This window comes from Callorhinchus milii, unplaced genomic scaffold (genome assembly GCF_018977255.1).
Source record: "Callorhinchus milii isolate IMCB2004 unplaced genomic scaffold, IMCB_Cmil_1.0 Scaffold12, whole genome shotgun sequence".
Classification (NCBI taxonomy): domain Eukaryota; kingdom Metazoa; phylum Chordata; class Chondrichthyes; order Chimaeriformes; family Callorhinchidae; genus Callorhinchus; species Callorhinchus milii.
In genome coordinates, this window is record NW_024704753.1 from 9,643,564 (window position 1) to 9,661,312 (window position 17,749).

Below are 17,749 nucleotides of genomic sequence, written 5' to 3' on the forward strand. Positions count from 1 at the left end.
TTGACTATCCACAAAATCCAATTCTCCAAAATTCTGCTGTCTGTGTATTCGCGCTGTAAGCTCCGCTCCCCCATCACATCCGTCCTCGCCAGGCTTTGCAAGGCTCAACGTCAGGCTCCGGTATTAAGTGCTCCGAGACGCTATCTGACTTGAAGGGAACTATAAATGCAAGTTGCTGCAGATAAATACTTGAAGAATGAAAATCTAAAATAATTTGTGGAAAGAGCAGGGTAATGGGATTGGTGTGGAAATCTTTTTGGTTAATATGGTGGTTCATAGATCTAATAATAATAATAATAATCCTTGCGTTTGATATAGCGCTTTTCACGTCTTCTAGACGTCCCAAAGCGCTTCACAGAATATACTGTAAAGTGAATTGACTGTATATTTGTGGGCGAACGCGGCACCCAATTGCGCACAGCAATGTCCCACAAACAGTCATGGATTGAAAATGACCAATTTATTATTGTTTTGTTTTTTTGGAGGGATTATTATTAGGGCTGTGTGTGGAGTAAGGAATCTTGCCCAAGGTTTCACTCTGCCTGGAATTGAACTCAGGTCTCTCACTTGCAAAGCGAGCGCTCTAACCACTGAGCTACAGGACTCCACCGTAATGAGATTGGCTCAGGAAATAATAATAATAACCTTGCATTTGACATAGGACCTTATCACGTCGTTGAGACATCTCAAAGGAAAAAAAAGAAACTGGATTAGTGGAATTCATCTTGTTTAGCTAAGTTTCTGAAGGAAGCCTGTTAATAAATAACTCATTTGGTGAAAAGAAAATAACTATGTTAATGGTTCTATGAAGGTTACTTTTTACACTGAGATTATCTTATTCCTGTGATGTTCTATGTGCAGGAGAGAGGCTGGGGTTACCATATCAGTACTGGATACCACGGGTCAGGCTGATGTTCTTTGCAGAGGATCCCTCTCTATTTGTGAAGCGAGTGACAAAGGCTCACTTCCTGCGACAGAAGACTGAAGCTCTGCTGTTATACAACCTGTACATTGACTGCATGCCAATCGATGGCCTGAGGTCTATAAGTGAAGACAGCATTTCCAAGATGAAGCAGTGGGCCACAAGTACTCCTGGATTCCGAGATAAATCTCTGTATGCATTTATTTTGGTTTTATTAAGATATTATTGCCTTCTTGTTAGCTGTGGATACTTGCTTTGCTAGCTCTCAGGTTGCACATGTTCTTGTCTCTCTTTGCTAAATACTTTCTGGCTCATGCCAAACACTAAACCTGTTGTCACTCAATCATAGAATCTTACAGGATGGAAGGAGGCTATTTGGCCCATCGTGCCTGTACTCGCCCTTTGAGAGAGCTACCAACTAGTCCCACTCCCCCATTCTTACCCCGTAGCTCTGCAAATTTTTCCTTTTCAAGTACCTATCCAATTCCCTTTTGGAAGTTACTATTTCACCACACTTGCATGCAGTGCATTCCAGACTGTAACAATTCTGGATAGAAAAAAATCCCCCTGGTTCTTTTGCCAATTATCTTAAATCTGTGTCCTCTGGTTGCTCCATCCTCATACACCGCTTCTCCTCTTTACTTAATCTTCGTGGACCTGCCCTTGCCTGGTTCGATTCCTATCTCTCTCACCGTCTCCACTTTGTTGCCTCTAACGGTTTCTCTTCCAGCCCCTGCACTGCCACATCTGGTGTCCCCCAGGGCTCTGTCCTTGGCCCTCTCCTCTTTAACATCTGCATGCCCCCCCTTGGTGACATCATCCGCAGACATGGGGTCAACTTCCATATGTATGCGGATGAGACCCAACTCTATCTTTCTGCCTCCACCCTCAACTCCAGGACCACTGCTGTCCTGACAGACTGCCTGTCGGACATCCAAGTCCTGGGTGAGGGCAAATTTCCTACAGTTGAATGTGAACAAGACTGATTGGCTCACCCCAGCGCCTCAACACCTCATTCTCTGGCAACATCAAACTCCATGTTGCACACTTCAACTCACCAAATCAGTCAGGAACCTAGGTGTCTTGTTCGACCCTCAACTGTCTTTTCTTCCCCACATCCAAGCCATGACCCGCTCTGCCTTCCCTCACCTCCATAACATCGCCCGACTCCGCCACTACCTCACCCCTCAGGCTGCTGAAACTCTTGTTCATGCCTTCATCACCTCCAGGCTCGATATGCAAACACCCTGCTTGTCGGTCTTCCAAACTCCTCCCTTCACAGGCTGCAGATAATCCAGAACTCTGCAGCCCGAGTCCTCCCCCTACCAACCCGCCTGCTCCCTCCGCTCAGCCGGCTCTGGCCTGCTCCACGTCCTCCGAACCACCTGCCCCACCATTGGTGGGAGAGCCTTCAGCCACTCTGCCCCCAACCTCTGAAACTCCATCCCCCAACCACTCCGCCTCGCTCCCTCCTTAGCCTCCTTCAAGTCCCGCCTCAAGACCCTCCTCTTCAACCATGCCATTGGCCACCCCCTTTCCCCTCCCTTCTTCCCCCCGACCCCAGCTCGGGTTCGAAATGCTGTACACTATCCAGTGCTTGGGACGTCCTCCTGACGTGAAAGGCGCTATGCAAATGTAATCTTGTTGATGTTGCTGACCCACCTGCTAGAGAAAACAGTTTCTCCCTGTGTACTCTATCAAAACCCCTCATGATTTTTAACACCCATATTAAATCTCCCCTTAACCTTCTCTGCTCAAAGAAAAATAATCCCAGTCTCTGTAGTCTCTCCACATAATTGAAGTCCCACATCTGTGGTATCATTCTTGTAACTCCCTTCTGTGCCCTCTCCAAAACTCTGCATCCTCCCTCAGCAATCTAGGATGCATCCCCTTCCGACCGGGTGACTTTTCTATTTTGAGTGCTACCGATCTTTTAAGTGTATGTATGTGTGTGTTATATATATATATATTTATCCTATACAAGTTCTCTACCTCTTCCTCTACTGTGACAATGAAGGGCAGGCATACCTCCAATATCAGGTGTGTCAGCCTGACTCAATGGTAACACTCTCAGCTATGAGTCAGAAAGTTGTGGGTTCAAGCCCCATGTCTGGACTTGAAACCCATATATTCTGTGCTAACACTTCAATGCAGTACAGGGGGTGTGCTGTGTTTTCGGTGATGCTGTTATTCGGATGAGACATAAAACCAAGATTTTGTCTGCTTGTGATCAGGTCACGGAGTCTGATGCAGGAGAGAACATGACCTGCGGAGTTCTGAATGATCTGCAGCTTGTGGAGGGAAGAATTGGGAAGGCTGATAAGCCGGGAGTTAGCGTAGTCGAGCCTAGGTGTAATGAATGTGGATGAGGGTCTCGGTGGCCTGAGGAGAGAGGCAGTGACAGAGCAGGATGATATTGCAGAGGTGGGGGAAGGCAGAACAGATTGTGGCACAGATGTGGGGTAGAAAGATGTGGGGTCAAACAAGATGCCAAGGTTCCAGACTGGCTCAGTAAGGTGTAGAGTGCATTCATGAATGGTAATGCTGCCAGTGCCCGAGGATGGGAGTCAATCAGGAGAGCCTTGGTCTTATTGACATTCAACTGGAGAAAGTTATCTCTCATTCAGGACTTGATGTCTGACAGGACATCAGGGGTCCTGTTGTCATGGGTAGAGGCAGAGAGATAGAGTTGGGTGTCATCCCCATGCATGTGGAAGTTGACCCCATGTCTGTGGATGATGTCACCAAGAGGGAGCATGTAGATATTGAAGAAAAGATGACCAAGGACAGAGCTCTGAGGAATGTCCCACAAAACTGTATGAGGGCTGGAGGAGAAGCCATTTGTGGAGACAAAGTAGAATAAGGTAGCTGTGTATGGGAGGTGAGAGGGACCAAGGGCATAGAGAGTGGTGGAGAGCTTGTTGCGGGAGGAAGCTCAGAGGGGGAGGAGTTCAGATGACTCCAATACAGCGGAGAGGTAGTGGGCGGAGATTTTTCCCAGGGGCAGTAGGAGATGGGAGCTGGATTGGGTGGCAGTGGGGAGAAGGATTGAGAAGTTAAGGGAGATGAATTAGTGGTCCGAAATGGCTTTGTTGGTGATAGTGCCGTCTGAGACGCTGAGGATGGCCATTAATGTGACCAGAGTTGATGTGGAGGGAGAGGTTGGGAGGGAAGAGAAGTCAGCGGAGATAGAGCAAGGAGTGAAGTGCAGGTTGAAGTTTCCTAAAATGAGGGATTGAGGCAGAATCTTAGTGGCTGAATGCATGACCGCTGATGGTAGAGCGAAAGGGATGATCCCGTGCATTATGAGTCCTATATTATACTGGTGAGGGTGAGGATGTTAATGTTTCCATCAACAATGAGGTTAGGAACAGCGAGGACTTTGTTGGAGAGGGAGCGGACATTTTGTAGGGGGATGCGGAGGGGCGGAAGGCAGAGGACTATGCGAGACGAGAGGGGGCGGTGGAGGATTGACAAGGAGAGTGGGAATATGGATGAGGGAGAAGAGGTTTGCCTCCAGAGTCTGAGGCTGGTAGACCTTGTGGTGATAATGGGGGAGGGGCAGTCAGCATGGCTGCTGCTGGACAGTGCACGGTGAACCCGATGGAGGATTCCCAGGCTGGTGCAGGGTAAGCTATGGGACGGTCACATGGGGATAGGAGACGAGGGGGACGGTGGGTGTGGAGGACATAGCAGGAGGGATGGAGGGTGGTGGATGGGGGCATTTTGGGGGAAAGCAGCTCGGGTCAGGGGTGGCAGCCAAAACAAGCATGCAAAGAATGGAGGAAAAGTGATCAGCGGGCATAGTTAGCCTGCAGGCATGGGGAACAGTGCATGCTAGAGGAGACATCACAGAGGTGGGAGAAGGGGGGAGGACACTCATCATGTTATTTACCAGATTGCCCAACCTGGAAAATATCTCACAGAAAGTTAGAAGGAATTGAGAGAGGACAGATAGGGAAGGAGATAACAAAATAAACTATACTAAACCCGTTCCAGACTTTGAAAAACTAGCACGCGGAAATAACTTCCCTCAGGGAGTTAATTCAAACAGGATATTTTGAAATGGTGTCTCCACTTCAAAATGTCTCCACGTGTCTTGGCGTCTCCACGTGTTCCCAGAGGTCTCACTGCCGCACTCTCACACTGATCTCACTCCTGCACTAACCCGTTGTCCAGGTGAACATTAAAGACACCATCGCACCATTTGAAAACAGAAGGTATTAATATTACTAGCATGCCAAAGACATTCACATCTTAAGTCCTGAATGCTAACAAGATGAGTGGCAGATAAAAGACAGTGATTCAGTGGCTCTGAAGTCAGTGGAAAGTCTTATTTGTTGTCTCTACTGGAGAAATCCCAATGACGATAGTGCAGCACCTCTGGGAGCGACTTGCACTTCACAGAAGCCATATGGAATCCTGTGGGCTCTGGGCCATTAACGACAAACATTTCTGTGTGCCAGTCTGGCTGAATGGTAGCACTCTCGCCTCTGAGTCAGAAGATTATGGGTTCAAGCCCCTCTTTGTGACTGAGAATCACATCATCTAAGCTGACATTCCAATGCAATGCTGGGGGTATGTTGCATTGTCAGAAGTGCCATTCTTCGGATGAGTTGTTAACCTGGGGACCAGTCTGCCTGTTCAGGTAGAGGTTAAAGATCCCATGGAACTATTTGAAAAGAGAAGGGAGTTTCTCATGATGACCTGGCCAATAAATACCCAAATAAAAAATTGCTCACTCACTCCAGGGCTGTTTGTGTGACATTGGTTGGCCAGGTTTCACCCACAAAATACAGTCGAGATCACTTTACAGTACATCTTGTGAAGCGCTTTGAGACGTCTCAATGATGTGATAATATACTATATCAAATGCAAGGATTATTATTATTATAACTGATCTACGGAGTAGGGTTTGCAGTAGCCTTGTCTCCCAGACAATGTTGAAGCCTTAAGTTACATTGGCATTTTGTGATTCAAAAATCACAGATTCCTTGAGCTAAATATGTCAAGTCATGAAAATCATAGTACACCTTTGACTGTATGGTAAATTGTAGAAAATGTCACTGAAACTTTTTCATCAAATAATGATTCTGAATTTTTACACAATAAAATTACAGTCCATTCATAAATCTGTCAGCTTCTCTCACCAGCTAATCTCTCTCCTATAGAATCCAATATAATTTTACTTCACAGGAGGCCATTCGGCTTATCAAGTCTGTACTAGCTCTCAGTGCAAGCTGTCCATTCACTGCCCTGCTCTCCCTCTGTACCTTTTCAATAATAATAATTAATAATATTCCTTGCATTTGGTATAGCAACATATCACATCGTTGAAATGACTGTATTTTGTGGATGAAATGCGGCAACCAGCTTGTGGACAGCAATATCTGACCAATTTTTGATTTGGGAGATAATAATCCTTGCATTTGATATAGTGTATTTTATGTTAGGAGGATGTGAAAATAATTTCAACCCTCTAATCTTCATATACCTGTCTACTATTGTCTTGAAACCCACAATGGATTCTGCCTCTACCACCTTACTGGGCAGAGCATTTACATCCCAACACCTTCGTGAATTTTTTTTCCCTAAGATCCCTTTTGCACTTTTTGTAACTATCTTATATCTGTATCCTCTAGTCATTGACTCCAATGGAAAAAGCTTCTCCCTGTTCAGCCTCATAGAAGCGGAAAACATTGAGCTGGGCCCTGATAGAGGTGTACACACCTCTATCTCAACCTTTTCTGCTTCAATTAGAATAGACCCACTTCTCTAATCTCTCCTCATAATTAAAGCCCTTCATCCCAGGGATCATTTTCATAAACCTCCTCTTCACCCAGTACACAGTACTCCAGGTGCAATCTAACCAATTGTACAAACAGCGTTATTGCTTTACTTTTGTATACTGTGCTCCTATGCATAAAACCCAGAATACCATTAGCTTTTTTCACAAGCCTTTCTATTTGCGCTGCCACTTTCAAGCCCTTATGTACCTGCTCTCCTAAGTTCATTTGTTCCCCTGCTCCTTGCAAAATACTACTTCATGTGCTTCTGATCTGCTCATTGCTATAGCCTATTCAAGTCCACCTGCAGTCTTTTGCCATCCTCCTCACTATTCACTGTATCTTGCAACTTGGTATCACCTGCAAACTCTGGTACCATCCTCTGTATATAATAATAATAATCCTTTCATTTGATATTGTACCTTATCACGTCTTCAAGACATCTCAAAGCGCTTCACAGAATATACTGTAAAGTGATTTGAATGTATGTTTTGTGGGCGAAACGTGGAAGCCAATTGTGCACAGCAGTGTCCCACAAACAGTTGTGGATTGAGTGACCAAATTATTTTTTATTATTCTTTTAAATGGATTATCACCCCTGGAAAAGCGATCCTCCAATCGATTAACTGGGTTTCTAAATTATACATTAAAACCGGGGTAAAGAGGAAAAAGCGGCAAGGTTACAGTCTATACACCTGGTCAGACAACCACAGATTGTCCACAGTGTATTGGAGAAGATCACAGCAGTTTTAAACTGCATTCCTCATGATGACCCAACTTGCACATCAAGGTCAAGGTCATTACTACATATAGAGAAAAGGAGAGGCCCAACACAGACCCTGCAATACGTCAGTAATTACTTCCTCTAACTGGAAAAACATCCTTTTGGCCTTATTCTCTGCTTCCTATCCTTCACTACACTTGGAAAATTACCAGAAAATTTCCTTCTTGGTTTACTGATCTGTCACTCTCTCTCCTCTCGCCTGTGGGCTCTGCCTGTGTAGTAGGTTCTAGTACAGCCTGCTCCACATTTAAAGATGGTTATTTGAAAAAATACTTTTTTTTTAACAGAGAAATTATTTTCTTTTACTTTATAGGTTAGCGGACTATTTGAATAATGTAGAACAAGAGGTTTATCTAGAATATGACCGAACAATGAATAAAATTACTTTTGACAAGATTGTGTCATCCGATCCTAAACAGTTTTCTCATGTCACGCTTCCAGATGAAGTGAAAATGAAAGTTCCATACAGAGGTAATGCAGACATTCTGTAATCTATTTATTCCATTTCCATTTATGTGCTTTGATTTATCAGCAGTACTAAGGTACATATCAAGATCCTGTTTTAGCCGCTTAGAATGAGAAAATGGTGTTCAAGTGGAATGGAACCTGGCTTTAAAGATCTCCTGTCACTATTCAAAAGAGAAGGGAGTTTCTTGCAGTGTCCTGGACAACAATCCCCCAAATAGAATTGGTCACTCATTTGTGGCACATTACTGTTGCAAATTAGCTGCCATGTTCACCTATGATGTGTGTTTGTGTAGTTTGTGTGTTAGTGTATTGGTGTGCTATATTAATAATAGTAATCTTTACATTTGAAATAGCTCCTTATCACTTCATTCAGACGTCTTAAAATGCTAAGTGGGGTCTCCTTCGACCTGAACCAGCAGTCTTGGTAGGCTGATTCCTCAGTTTGCAGTACTCCAGGACACTGCTAATTTGACACTAGCCCACCTGGCTCATCGGCAGGAATTAAATAATAATAATAATCCTTGCATTTATATAGTGCTTTATTATAATAATAATAATAATCCTTGCATTTGATATAGCGCTTTTCACGTCGGGAGGACGTCCCAAAGCGCTTCACAGAACACACTGTAAAGTGAATTGACTGTATATTTGTGGGCGAACCGTGGCGGCTAATTGCGCATAGCAGTGTCCCACAAGCAGTTTTGGGACACTCAGTTGAGTGACCAATTTTTTATTATTATTATTTTAGTGTTATTGTATTGGTCTGCCAGTGTGGTTTATGCCCTGCCACCAATGTGGGAATTACATTTTCTTGTTGGCCTCCAGTAGAAATGGCTAGCACTAGCTTTGCCAACACTTCCACTCAAAAGTGCTGGCTTCTCCAAGAAACCCCATTTGGCTCCCGTTGCCTTTGGCTCGCTCTGCCCTGGGCTTCTGCTGGATCTGGGTACATGCTCATATTAATCAATCTTTTTCCGAAGATTTTAAGTCATTATTATAATAAATTTAAAAAATGTCTTTAGCTACCAATGTCATTAGTTTTACCTTACATTTTCTCCAGGGCTTATAGAGCTGCCAGACTACCCATTCAATGAAAACCAACACAAATTTGCTTTTAACACTCTTTTGACCAAGTCCGAGGTAATCACATCGCTGTCAAAAGTTCATGCCGAGTGCAACAAGGTGGCAGCCATGTCTCTCTTCTATGTGACTCTTGTAAAAAGCATTCGATTGGAGGAGTTTGAACAGATCCAGTCGCAGGCGCACGCTCAGGTACCATGCCCAAGTCTTTGTTTATTAACTTCATAAACTGATCCAGATTACAAAGCCTTCAATCACTATGGATATTGCACTGCAGAATAACTGCTTACTCTAGCTCACTCACCACTGCTCTCTTTATCAAATCCTTGCAAGTGATGCAGCATCTTTCATGTCAGGAGGATGTCTCAAAGTGCTTCACAAGATTTACAGCCATGAACAGAGTACTCTTGTGTCACCTCCCATTCTGTGTCACCCTCTCTCTGACTCCCCACCTGTTCCGTTATCACATTGTGACATCTGCAAAATCCACACCTATGATGTGAAGGGTTTGGTGTGGGAAACTGCTGTGCGCATTTGGTATTTCATGCACAATATATAAATCAATTTATTTTACAGTAGATTCTGTGAAGCACTTTGAAGACAACTCAACATATACATATATATCATTTGATATAGTGCCTTAATATGTTTAAGGCGCTATATCAAATGCAAGGATTATTATTGGGTTTCAGATGCAGCTGTTTCTCAGTGACAGTTGGATCAACACACTGAAGAAAGCTCTACGTGAAAGCCTATGGGATGTACGCAAGGGCTGGTTTAACCTCCGTGAGTCCAACTGGGAGGTTTATCGCATGTCTAAGCTGCACAAATTGATGGAGATGATCAAGTACAATCTTCAAGATTCTCTCCGATACCTTGTGCAAGACTCCCTCACAAACTTTACCCAACTGTTTCTTGATGCCTGCTATAGTTCCCTCAATTGCTCTGAAGACATGGACTGGGGAGATGATCTCATCAATAGCAATTTCAAGTAAGACTTTTGTTTATCAGCTGACATTGTGTCTGAGTAGCCACTGAGCATTTGTATTTATACAATGCCATTCATGGAGGGACAGGTTTGAATGTTAATAATAATAATAATAATAATAATCCTTGCATTTGATATAGCGCTTTTCACGTCGGGAGGACGTCCCAAAGCGCTTCACAGAATATACTGTAAAGTGAATTGACTGTATATTTGTGGGCGAACGCGGCAGCCAATTGCGCACAGCAATGTCCCACAAACAGTCGTGGATTGAAAATGACCAATTTATTATTGTTTTTGGTTTTGGAGGGATTATTATTAGGCGTGTGGAGTAAGGAAACTTGCCCAAGGTTTCGCCCTGCCTGGAATTGAACTCAGGTCTCTCGCTTGCAAAGCGAGTGCTCTAACCACTGAGCTACAGGACTCCACTAAACGAGGGAAGTAGCCATATTGGGAATAGTTGGATTTAAAGACAGAAAGAGAGTAGGTTAAAAGTAGAGTGATAGAGAGAGAGAGTTACAGAGGTTAGGACCGTAAGAACTGAAGGCTCCATCACTGATGGTAGTATGGAGAACATGGAGGACATGCAGGCAGGATGAGTAGTCAAGCAGAGGATGAGAGGAGCAGTGTAGGAGAAAGTTGGAGAGATAGAGAGGTGCTTGGGCTGGTGGAGTTTGTAGATGAGGTTGAGGACTTTGAAATCAATGTGCTGGAGGTAATGGAGACTGGCAAGGACTGGAACAATGGGTGTGCAGCGTTTGTTGTGAGCAGCAGACTTTTTGATAAGTTGCAGTTTGTGAATGGTGGACCCAGTGAGTGTGTTGGAAAAGTCTAAGCAGGATATAATGAAGGTGTGAATGGAGTTGTAGAGCGGGAGCTCCCATTCGGGAGCAGAGTTAGGAGAGCGCAGGGTGGAGCAGAGGCCTAGTAGTGAGTATTAAAACCCAACGAGGTGAGGAGCCACTCATTCGGAAGCGGAGTCAGGAGAACTCGGGGGGTGAGGAGGGGGCGCTGATTTATAAAAGTAATGTCGGGGTGACATCATTAAAAAAAAATGGCCTGGGAGACCCGTCACTGCCTCCCAGCCATGACCACACAGCCTGAGGGCTGATGCTGTCCCGCTGATCGCTCGCTCCCGGTCTCTGAGTGCGCGTTTTGGCTGCTGCCCCGACCAGAGCCTCCCCATCCACTCTCAATGTCTCTCCTCACACCCCCCTCTATCTGCTACTCCCCCAGTGTCCTTGTCTCCCACCGCCTTTCCCGCTTTCTCTCTCTCCTCGACTCCATCACCACTTCCCTCTGCTCCAGCGTGGGCATCCTCTGCTGGGGCCCATCATGGCTCCCGGCACTGGCTGTCCCAGAGCAGCAACCCTACGTGTCCCATCACTCACTCCCTCTGCTCAAACCGCCTCCTTAAGGCAAACCCAACTACCCTTCCCAACTCTCCACTCCCACCACACCCCACAGACTCTCTCTTGTACACCCCAAAATCCTCTCTACATCACTCTCTCCCCCTCCCCTCCCTCCAGCAAACCCACCCGCATTTCCCTCCAAAATGTCCGTTCCCTCTTTAACAAAGCCCTCACCATCCATGACCTCATCCTGGACGAGCACCTTGACATTCTTGGGCTCACCGAAACCTGGCTGTCCCCTAATGACCCTGTCTCCCTTGTGGAATCCTCCCTTCCAGGCTACAGTTTTCACCCCCCACCCCCCCAAGTCTAAACCAACGTGGCGGCAGGGTGGCCTTCATTTCCAAAGCCTCCCTTGGTCTTACCCCCTACTCCTCTGGCTGCTTCCCCTCTTTTGAGCACTTCACCCTCATCCATCCCTCTCTCCCACTGAAAATCCTAGTCCACCGCCCCCCAGGCTCCTTCCTCTCTGACATTTCTACTCTCCTCTCTTCTCTGTCCCTCTGTTCCGAACTCCTGCTCATAATGGGCGATTTCAACCTCCACCTAAACTCCCCTTGCACCACTTCCTCTGATTTCACTACCCTCTCCTCCCTAAACCTCACCCTTCACATAAATTCACTGACCCACAACCGTGGCCATGCCTTCGACCTCAAAATCACCTATGGCCTTGACATTTCCGACCTTAGCATAGTGGACAAGGCCATCTCGGACCACTTCCTCATCTCCTTCTCCTCTTACATCCCTCTTTCCTCCGCCAAGCCCTCAAGCATACTGTACCACCCATGGAAAAAGCTAATCCCTGAGACCCTCATAAAGGCTCTGACATCCTCAAATATCCTATCCCTCTGGCCTTCCACCCGCAGAGATCCTGAAGCTGCCGTCCAGCTGCTCCATGATCGCCTCTCCTCCACCTTCAACTCCCTCGTCCCCCTGAAATCCAGGACCATCTCCAAACCCACCCAATTCCCCTGGTACAACAATCATCTCCGCCGCCTAAAAACCCAAACCCGGCAGCTCAAGCGCAGAAGGCACAAAACTGGCCTGACAGGCCACCGGCAACTGTGGCTCAAGCATCTCCACTGTTACCATCGTTCTTTGATGCGTGCGAAAATGGCCTTCTACTCCAACATCATCTTGGAGTCAAAAACAAACCCAAAGTCCTTTTTTCCACCACCCACTACCTCCTCCGTGCGCCCCCTCAGGCCTCCTCAATCTTCACATCCAATGCCAAGTGCGAGGACGTCAACAACAACAACTTGGATTTATATAGCGCCCTCCACGCCGGACGGCATCTCAGAGCATTTTACAGTAACGGATCCCGGGACCGAGTCAGGGACTTCTTTTCATCCAAAGTACACAACGTCCACCAGGCAGCCTCATCCTCCTGCCTCTTATCACCCTCCACCACCCCCTCTCCGTCCCCCTCACCCTCCCCATCATCAGCTCTTACCACGACCTCCATCCTACATTCCTTTCTGCCCATCTCTCCTTCCTCCCTCTCACCCGCCATCACCTCAATGATACCCACCTCCTGCTGCCTTGACCCCCTCCCCACCAACTTACTGGTCACCCAGCTCCCCCTCCTCTGCCCACTCCTGGCTGATGTCATCAACCAGTCCCTCTCCTCTGGACCAGTTCCTGCTGCTCTCAAAACTGCTGTCATCACCCCCCTCCTCAAAAAACCTTCCCTAGATCCCTCAAACCCCAGCCACTACCGCCCTATTTCAAACCTGCAAATTGTTGCAAATCAACTCCGCGCACACCTCTCCTCCCACTGCCTCTTCGAACCCCTCCAGTCCGGTTTCTGCCCACAGTACAGAGACTGCGCTTGTGAAAGTCTTAAATGACATCCTCTCTATCTGTGACCAGGGCTCCTCTGCCTCCTTGTCCTCTGGACCTCTCCGCCGCTTTCGACACAGTCGATCACGTCATCCTCCTCCACCGCCTTTCCTCCGTCATCCACCTCAGTGGGACCGCTCTCTCCTGGTTCGAGTCCTACCTCATGAACCACCAGCAGTATATCTGCACAAACGGCTTCTCCTCCCACTCTCACCCGGTTACCTGTGGGGTACCCCAAGGATCCATCCTTGGCCCCCTCCTCTTTCTGATCTCCATGCTCCCTCTTGGAGCATGGAGATCAGCAGACATGGTGTACACTTCCACATATTTGCAGATGACAACCAACTCTATTTTTCCACCTCACACCGTGACCCCCAGTCCCCTGATGTTCTGTCAGCCTGCCTGTCAGACCTCAGGAGCTGGATGAGTGCAAATTTCCTTCAGCTGAGTGTTGACAAGACAGAAGCCATATTCATTGGCTCTCATCAACGTCTAAAATCACATGGTTCTCACCTCCTCCACCTACCCAACCTCCCCCTAAAACTCTCTGAACCCGTACGCAACCTAAGCATCAGGTTCGACCCCCAATTATCCTTCCTCCCACACATCCGGTCCCTCACCAGCACCGCTTTCTTTCACCTCCGACGCATCGCCCATCTCTGCCATTACCTCACTCCAAAAGCCGCTGAAACCCTGGTCCGTGCCTTTGTCACCTCTCAGCTGGACTATTCAAATGCCCTCCTCACCGGTCTCTCCTCTACTACCATCTATAAAATCCAGGTCGTACAAAACTCTGTCGCCTACATTCTTACCCGCACCAAACTCCGCTTCCTGATTACCCCAGTCCTTGCCAGACTGCGCTGGCTACCTGTCCCAGAGAGGATCGATTTCAAGATCCTCACCTTTGTTTTCAAATCCCTGCACTCCTCTGCACGCTCCTACTCTCTGCCCGTTGCCTTCGCTCCACTGGGTCTGGCCTCCTGCTTGTCCCCCGAATTCTCTGCTCCACCATCGGCGGCTGTGCCTTCAGCCACTACACCCCGAGGCTGTGGAACTCCGTTCCTCACTCCCTTCGCCTCGCCCCCTCTCGTCCTATTTTCAGGTCTCGGCTGAAGACCTTTCTTTTCGACCGCGCCTTTGGTCAACATTCCTGGCACCTGTTACCCACTTCATGAAGGCTCATCAGATGTCAATTGATCAACTAGTGACTCTCCTCCTTGGTAAGCAGGGTTTCCTTAGAACTGAACTGCTCCAGGGTGCCAAGCATGGTTACGGAACATTGGAGTAGAGTGCACCCTACGTGACAGTGAAGTCCAGGTCCTGAGCAAACCGGGTCCGAAGTACTCCAGAGCATTGCTAATGACAAGATCAGCCAGCCTGGCTCATTAGCAGGACCTGGGAGGGGCAGACATTCTTGGGCTGTGCGGGGAGAGAGAGTTTTCCCAGTTAGTTCCTGTTGACCTTGCAAGGGAAAGCTCTAATTAATAGCGTGGTCTCAGGGGGTCCAATCCTTTTGGCTACCAAGGGCCGAATGCCCTATTTGAGAATGGTCTGGACCGCATAAGCAATATTTTTGTATTTCCTTTCCAGAAACATAACATTTACACAGCACCTTCACTTAAGAAGTTCAGCTCAAAGTGCTCAACATTACCAACTGGGCACCCTAGCTGGGGGTGGGAGCCGAGGGTGGGGGGGTGGGGAAAAATGGCCAAAAGCACCCCCAAAGAGTTAGGTCTTGACGTACCTTGAAAGAAAGGAGGGCGGGAGTAAATCGTAGGGAATCCAGGAATGGAGCACGAGAGAGCAGGGGCAAAATGTCAATGGTGGGGTAGATAGGGTGGGGTGGACATGAAGCAAGCTGGTGTTTGCTAGCGCGTCAGTTCTCACCCTTTTATGTACCTGCAAAGTTTAGTAACACAAAGTGTACTTGGTGGCCTCTGTATTCAGCTCTGTCTCCGTGAGTGCAAATCCCTACTCTTGTGGAACTTCACTATTTGGAGCAACACAACAACAGGTATTCCCAATTGACTTACTGCCCATGCAATTGAGATGCTTTCCCCAGTGCCTTATAGCACTACTAGGCCACTGAGTCCTACCTATTTTGTGTATTTTCCTACCTCCCTGCTTAAGAATTTAACAGACTCAAAGGCACTACTGAGAAGATTTTTTTATTAGCCCAAGACAGCCCTATGTGTACTTACTCTAGGCAACAATAACACAACAAACACAACATTGGAAACAGACAACTATCTACACATAAAACTGAGATATAACTAGCAGTGCTTAACTAAGGTTAGTAAATTTAAAATAAACAATCTTGACTTGGAGATAGTCGCTCTCAAATCAGGCACATACGATGGTGAGCAAAAGCTAGCGACCGCAAGGTAAGCTAGCCTCCTTCCTTACATAGGCATCTGGCTCCTCCCCTTAAACAAAATATCAATCGTTTAGTCTGGTTTGGATACTCTTTAGAATATGTGTGAGTTTCCACATATGACCAAAAAAAAGGCAGAATTAATTGGGACGTAAAAAGGAGATACTCGGGCAGTTAAGAGGTGTAGGGAAAATGTGAGGAGATGATGAGGAATGGTCTGCCATAATATATCAAACTAATTGATAAGTGATAACTCAATGAGTTGAATGACATCCTGTTCCTATATTCCTAAAGACCATGTTATTTTGTGTTTCAGGCCCAAGAAGAATGCTCTTTTCATTATGGACCTTATTCTGGATCATACGGGTGTACATTTTAGCACTCAATTGGAGAAATTTGAAATTGTTCTTCTTACACTGTTTGATAAAGCGATCACGGCCACACAGAACGTTCCTCAGATAGAAAAGGTAAAGTGGTGCACGGATCACCTCTGGCAATCAGTGGTAGTAAGTTGGATGTGATCTGTGCCATGAGTAGGTTTCATAGATTAACGACTGGTTTTAGCTTCCCTCTTATTAACAACAACAACTTGCATTTATATAACGCCCTTCATGCGGGGTAGTGTCCTGGAGATATTCAGGTACAAAAGAATGAAATAGATACAATTTTAATAATTTTATATAATGATATAATGTGAATCTTTCTTTTATTTCATTGGTGAAATGTCTCAAAACACTTCACAGGTAGTTGTTGTCAAGTATAGTGACTAATTGTAGACAAATTTGGAGGAATTGGCTGCGCTTTCAAGCCACTATGCCCCAAAACTCAGGAACACTCTTGTTGGAATATGGGGCACCTGTACACACCAGATGGTTCCACCTGAACAAGAGAGGGTTAGAGGTGTTGGCAGGAAGGATATTTATTATGATAAGGAGTGTTTAAACTAGATACAGGTGGTTGCGGTAGGTGTAAGAGAGGACCCCAACCGATATGGGGAAATCTTAAAGTATACCAGTGGAAACATAAACCAAAGTATAACAGGTAGGAGCTGTCTCCATTGGTGGGAGATAAAGAAACTAATAGAGCTAATAAAGTAAAAGGGAAAGGGAACAAACAATGGTGCTGTACTTGTATTAATGCAAGAAGGCTGGCTAACAAGATGTGGGACCTGGAAGGACTTGCAAGGGTGACAGATTGGACATCATTAGCATCGCAGAGATGCTCAGTGTAGCTCAGTGGTTAGAGCACTCGCTTTGCAAGCGAGAGACCTGAGTTCAATTCCGGGCAGGGCGAAACCTTGGGCAAGTTTCCTTACTCCACACAGAGCCTAATAATAATCCCTCCAAAACAAAAAACAATAATAAATTGGTCATTTTCAATCTACGACTGTTTGTGGGACATTGCTGTGCGCAATTGGCTGCTGCGTTCGCCCACATATATACAGTCAATTCACTTTACAGTATATTCTGTGAAGCGCTTTGGGATGTCTAGAAGACGTGAAAGGCGCTATATCAAATGCAAGGATTATTATTATTATTACATGGTGGAATGATTCCAATCAATGGGATACAAATCTGGAAGGATTCAAACTGTTAAGAAGGGACAGGATTGGAAGAATAGAGGGTGGTGTGGCAGTATATATAAACTCCAGTATTGAGGCACAGATGAGTGAGCATATAAAAAAGGAAAGGGCAGCCACAGAATCACTTTGGGTAGATTTAATAGATGGCAACAGAGGTAAACTATTATTGGGGGTTTGCTGTAGACCCCCAGGCCAGGGTGACAGCCCCGATCTGGAACTGTGGGATGAGATAAGGAAGGCGACTAGCGAGGGACCAACCATAGTAGTTGGAGATTTTAACTTAACAGGAATTGATTGGAACAAAAATGTGTCTACTGGTAAGAGAGGGACAGAAATTCTAGAGTTAAAGGAAGACTGTTTTATGACTCGGTTTGTAAAGGAGCCAAAAAGGGGAAATAACATCTTGGACTTGGTTATGAGTAACAGGGACGATCAAATCTCCAAAGGTGCGTGAGGGATTAAGCAACAGGGATCATAATGTTATCACATTTGGTATTACAAGGATTGGTGAGGT

The 17,749-nt window shown here is 46.1% G+C and overlaps 1 protein-coding gene across 1 annotated transcript in view; it reads left to right on the forward strand.

Moving 5' to 3' along the window:
- Positions 1–17,749, forward strand: part of dnah1 (dynein, axonemal, heavy chain 1) — a 267,942-nt gene that overhangs the window by 32,097 nt on the left and 218,096 nt on the right. The window contains exons 8-12 of the mRNA XM_042339689.1: positions 862–1,114; positions 7,806–7,963; positions 9,021–9,232; positions 9,733–10,031; positions 15,970–16,120. Of these exons, the coding sequence (XP_042195623.1) occupies positions 862–1,114; positions 7,806–7,963; positions 9,021–9,232; positions 9,733–10,031; positions 15,970–16,120 (1,073 nt within the window). The remainder of the gene's footprint in view (positions 1–861; positions 1,115–7,805; positions 7,964–9,020; positions 9,233–9,732; positions 10,032–15,969; positions 16,121–17,749) is intronic.